The 5,436-nt window shown below is 51.3% G+C and overlaps 1 protein-coding gene across 1 annotated transcript; it reads right to left on the reverse strand.

Moving 5' to 3' along the window:
* Positions 1 to 1,174: 1,174 nt before the first annotated feature.
* Positions 1,175 to 3,652, reverse strand: LOC120959904 (uncharacterized). The gene is made up of 3 exons (XM_040383661.2): positions 2,375 to 3,652; positions 2,117 to 2,297; positions 1,175 to 2,051 (listed from the first exon to the last, which is right to left on the reverse strand). The coding sequence occupies exons 1-3, from the start codon at positions 3,135 to 3,137 to the stop codon at positions 1,703 to 1,705; spliced, it is 1,293 nt and encodes a 430-aa protein (XP_040239595.2). The 5' UTR covers positions 3,138 to 3,652; the 3' UTR covers positions 1,175 to 1,702.
* Positions 3,653 to 5,436: the final 1,784 nt, after the last annotated feature.

Raw genomic sequence — 5,436 nt, forward strand, 5'->3', positions numbered from 1 at the left:
CGCATTTCCGCGCCCGGGACCGCGCGCAAAGGGTTCGTCGCTTACTGGGCAAACACGACACAACCGTTCGGGAAAGGTGGCCAAGGGTGTCCGAAAGCTGCAACGCTGGCACTTGATCTGCCTGCTCCATGTTCGCTTGTCCAAGTGCGCCCCAAAATAACAAATCCCGCCAATGTTTACTTGTGCTACACACTCCCGTGGTATCCTGTGCACACTATTTGCACAACTAACAAAAAAAACAACAATTCTGCAACAAACCTCCGCACCGAACAATCGCCAAGAAAAGCAGTCGGGAACGGGGCTTCGTGACAGTAGCCAGCAGCGCTTAAAACTGGTGCATTTTAAAGTGCAGCGACTCACGACGACTACGTAACAGCACTCACTCTGCTAGGGCGTGGAGTCTTTTATGAAGTTTTTCATGCTGTGAAGAACAAAAATAACCTTAAACAAATATAAAACCCCTAGTTTCCTTGCCTGTTACGCTCAAGAAAGGGTGTGTGTGTGTGTTTGGTGAGGTTGCGAATCCAGTGGAGTTCTTCAGAAATATGCACTCAATATGACATCTCAACCCTGGAGGGTCTGTCACAGAGATGACATAATGCAGCGAACCGTTCCAGCAGTTCGCACTAATTGGGTCGGCATTCTTGCCCCGGCCAGTATCATTATACCATCGCAAATTATTACTACGTTGGCGGTGTATCGGGAAAAGAATAAACACTGATGACACTGAGCAAGATCGCGCACCAGAAGAAGAACCTCAGGAAACCTCGGCAAACGGTGGACATTAGTTTGCCGTTCGCTAATTGCTTCTTTTTTGGACCTCTCGCAGAACTCCCAAAAGGGAAGAATGAAACACGACGACGAATTGATTCATCACCAAACTCCTGGACTCCCTTCTCCCTTTTTCGCCTGGATGGCCCCCATCCTTCCCATCATATCGGTGATCATCATCATAAACTTCGTCATCTTCATCATAATCTTCAGAGACATCAGAGCGGATGAGGTGAGGTAACGAAAAAGAGAGGGAGTTAGTGCCGCGCAGGGAAACAAATTAGCAAAAGCGGAATCGTTCCGAAACCGATCGCTCGGTCAGCGATGCTAATTGGAATAGTAAAGACAACCTTAGAAATGCCACCAACGTCGCGAAAAAAAAGGATGCAATAGTCGAAGTGGCGACTGGCGACTGTTCCCAAACGCTGCGGCAGAAGAGCGAAAGAGCGACGAAGGGAGTGCCTTCGGATTGATACGATCTTCATCTTGAGGGCAGCAAACGAAAAACGAGAACCACCCGATCGATGACCCCCGCAATTTTTAAAGCATTTTGATGCTATCGATAGGCCGCGCGGGGAAGTTGGAATAGTAAAGGGAAGCAGAAAAGGCATCCGACGACCCCGTGTGGGCGAATGAACCTGCTGAAAAGAGCGATCGAAAGCGACGAAAGAGAGAAAAGACACTCTAAAACCTGTACCATTTCTACATTTCACCAAATGTGGCTGTCGAAAACGGCGCAAAAACGCTCCCCACACCTAGACCAGGTGTTGATCTTGTTTGATTAATTAATTGCCGTGGACGGGAATTTTACTACACACCACACCATTCCCCTTCTGGATCATAAAAGAAGCAGTTCTCGAATGGAAACAACCACCTAAACCTCTCTTTAATAGCAGTGGGAAGTCACCCCCAAGGTTCCCCAAAATCCGTCTCAGAAGCCGACCTGATCAATCACGCGGTAAAGTGCCACATCGGAAGTGCTAATGGCGGCCGGGACCAGCGTGGCATACTCTGTAAACAGCGGTTCCGCGCGCAGCAGTCCCTCGAGACAGCGTGCCTCGAGTGATTTGTCACGCTGGCGAAACTGCTCGAACACCGATGCCGCCTGCTGGAGACGCTGCAGCAGCGCGGTCATTTTGAGCGGATCTTCCTTGGCGTCTTGCTGCTGCAGGGTCGCGGCAGTGAGAAGATAATGGCCACGGCTTAGCGAGTTCTCGGTGGGCTTTGTCATACGATCGACACGGGCCAGCATTACTTCACGCTTTACGGTTTGACCGAGTCTGGGTGTGATAAGATGACGCTGTGAAGTTTGATAGAGGAATACTAGAAGAGTGTGTCTACTTACAGATGGTACGATTTTGCCTGCGCTAGAGCGACGGAGACGGCCAAATCTGGCAGCTCACCGTCCAGCTCTGCCTGCTGCAGTGCGTTCCTGTACATCTCCAGCGACTCCTCGAGGCATCCTTTTGCGCACAGGAACTCACCGTACGCCTGGTAGGACTGGGCCATGATGGATGCTTTCCGAGCTGCAAAAGGACAGAGACATTTTAGAGAAAAGTCTCCCTCAATACATCTTCAAATCATCTTATAACTTTGTACTGACTTTTCAGAGCTGCCTTGTGAGCGTCCCTTACGTACTGCTCCACCATCCACGTGGGCGAGTTCGCCATCTCCTCCGCCAGGCTGCGATTACTCACAAACAGCAACGTGTTAATGGCGATCGACAGCGGTTCGTCATCCTCCTCCAGCGTGCTCCAACCGTCCCGGACTCCCGGACAAGCGTGTTCCAGATCGCCATCCGCCTGCTCCAACAGCTTCATCGCTTCCAGGTGCTGTCTCTGGTCGATTAAAAACTTCCCATAGTAATATCTAACCATCGATTGCGCCCTGACACGCTCCCGCGGGCTACACTCCGCACAGCGATCGAGTGCGATGCGAAAAAATTGCCCCACCAACCATCGCTTCTCCGGATCCGGTCCGAAATGGCGCGCAATGGCGAGCAGCTCGGCCACCTCCCGCTCGTACTGCTGCCGGGTCTTCCAGCCCTCTGCCGCCGCCAGCGCATCGCCCAAATAGTTGAGCAGCTGTTCATCGTTTCGTAGCCGACGGCTCTCGACCGCCGCGTAAGACGTCCGCCCAACGTACCCGTCCTCGTACTCGATCAGATGCAGCAGCAGGAAGGCGGCATGAACGTACCCGGCCTCGTACAGCTCGCTGGCGATCGCTTCGTAGTACGGAATGCGGGCCCGCCGGACATCGTTCGCGGTCAGCTTCGGCACTTTCTTGCGCAGGCGCAGCTTGATCTCGGGCAGGCTGCCGGTAAAGGGCGTCGTCAGACCGGGACGAACTAAGCTGTCGGATGACATTTCGAAGACGAGAAGGAACAATTTCGCCGTCACGCAAAGGTTACTGTGATTTGATGTGGTTGTGTGAGGAGTTGCATGGGAGAGTTGCCCCCCGAGAGCCTACAGGAAGTCGGTCGGCCAGTCAATCTAGTGAGCCAAACACAGGCAATCGAGACATTCCCGGGGAGTGGCTGTGTGTGTGTGCACATAGCAACCTTGTCCATAATTAAATTGCTCAGAAATTTTGCACGCCATCTGCAAATATTGAACATTGTTCCAAAACCTCAAAACTTCAGCAAATCCACACCACACAAAAGAGGGTCACGCACGATCATGACCGCCGAGGTCCGAAAAAGGATTACATCGGACAACTTGCATCCTTCGCCCGCTCTGCGGTCCTTCAAGCAATCCCAAGCAGCAATGATCTTGCAACGAAATGGGGAGAACCCACAAAAGTCTCTGTCACTGTCAAGGTTTTCCCCTCTCACCGGCAAAACAAGTGCAAAAAAAGGTGAGAATGACAACGAAAAACCAACAGAAAAAAGCCCCACTCCAACCTTATCCGGTCAAATGGTACGCGAAACGAATTCTCGATTCCTATGTCCATGTCATCAAACCCGTCGTGCGCCGTCCACTTGTTGTGGACTCGTGCCGCCTGCAGGACAACACGCGGCATCATGGCATCCTATTAACACTCTCAAACACATACTTTGTGTCCCTTTCCTTGGTTTTCGTAGTGTCGTTTCGGGCTGTGCCTCTGGCTCGGAACGGACAGCTAATCGTTTCCGCCAAGGTTTTGGGGGTAAAATTTGTGTTCCATTGTGGGGGACGAGCGTGTTCTGAAGTTCAAGTTTATGGAAGGTTTGGCAGCTGCGCCCGCCTTTTTTTCTACAAGCTGCCCGGGGTGGAATCCGTCGATACGGTTCATGCGGAATCACCAGTCACAGTTCAGTGGATAAGATAGGTAAGGACCGGGGCAAAACCTTGCCCAATGCCAGCGTGTCAGCGACGGTGGTGTGGTTCGTACTCTCGCCATCGTCGCTAGATCGCTCGAGTCTCCATACCTCAAGGACTCGGGATTGCGTTGCCGCAGCGTACTGAATGGTACGCGCGTTCGCTCACCGAATCATTAATCAAAGATCAATACCGCTGCTACTACATGCACACACACACACGCAAGCACACACCCGAATCATTTGCCGTGACATAATATGTTTTCAATTTAGAACAAATTAATCGCCACAGTACCAGTATTTCCGAAGTCACCATATGGGCACGATTTTCGTTGGCGGTCGTGACCTTCGCCGGTTTGGTACGTTGCGTACGGAGCGTCAAGGGTCCTGGCCGTTTTGCACCTACCGTTGTGCAGAAGGAGAGATTACTCTGCTCGGTTCGGTACATTCGTTTCCTGGGTAGCCGGTACCTTCCCACGATGTGTGTCTCGCCCTCGCCCTTGCATAATTGGCGGGTGGGTTCGATCGAATCACAAAATCAACGTGCCTTTTTAAGTTAAATAGGCCACCCTGAGTGGCTCCTTGCATGGCGTCGAGCAGGGGCCCCCCTTACGGAGCCAGTGTGGCAAATTGTTGCGAGTTTAATTGATTGATTGTTTGCTGCTGATCACGACACACGTACCTGCAATGTGAAGGCACTGATCCGTCCTGTCCGGGCGGACGAAGATTCGGTGCAATAGATAGGTAACGCACTCGGTAAGTAATTGCGCATTGACAGATAGGTTTGATTGGATGTGGTTGTTGAATCTATAGAATGAATTATCTTTTTTTTTTTGGTGTAGCGATATTCCTGCCTCATCAACGTTTGAATTCTAAGCTCTCGTGGTACAATCTTCTTCACCAACAGCGACTTGCTCAATCAACGCCAAGAACATGTTCCGTCGAAGATCGAAACCTCTTCTTGTGTATCTTCTTGAAGTATCTTCTTTATCCCTCTCCATCTCTCTCTATCGATCGAAGATCGCGATAACTTCCTCCAATCAGGAAGATTAGTTTGAACAAATGCAACCGACCGGCGGTCGTCCGGTATGATTTATGGCACGAGCGTAACCGTACTCCAATCGTAATGGGACGATCGTCTTTCCATCCGGGAAAAAGAATTAGCTTCAGTTGCCCAAGGACACGGCTCGTCACGGCGTCCGGGATGCAATACAACTGCAACGTACCCCGATAATGAATGGAAAGATTTATGCCCCGAAAGCCCAGCGTGTTTGATTTGTCCTCCTCGGGGCTTGTTGGCTGTGGCCTTGGCGGGGCGGAGATTATAGCAATCGGGGAGATGGGGTGCCTGCTGTTAGTAAACAGTG

The sequence above is a fragment of the Anopheles coluzzii genome, chromosome 3, assembly GCF_943734685.1.
Source record: "Anopheles coluzzii chromosome 3, AcolN3, whole genome shotgun sequence".
Taxonomy (NCBI): Eukaryota; Metazoa; Arthropoda; class Insecta; order Diptera; family Culicidae; genus Anopheles; species Anopheles coluzzii.

Excerpts from the sequence above, each read along its gene's own strand:
- LOC120959904 (XM_040383661.2), bottom strand. The coding sequence starts at position 3,137 with ATGTCATCCGACAGCTTAGTTCGTCCCGGTCTGACGACGCCCTTTACC. Across the intron at positions 2,298-2,374 it reads TCACAAGGCAGCTCTGAAAA|CTCGGAAAGCATCCATCATG; the intron begins GTCAGTACAAAG and ends GTCCTTTTGCAG. Across the intron at positions 2,052-2,116 it reads CAGGCAAAATCGTACCATCT|ACTCGGTCAAACCGTAAAGC; the intron begins GTAAGTAGACAC and ends TATCACACCCAG.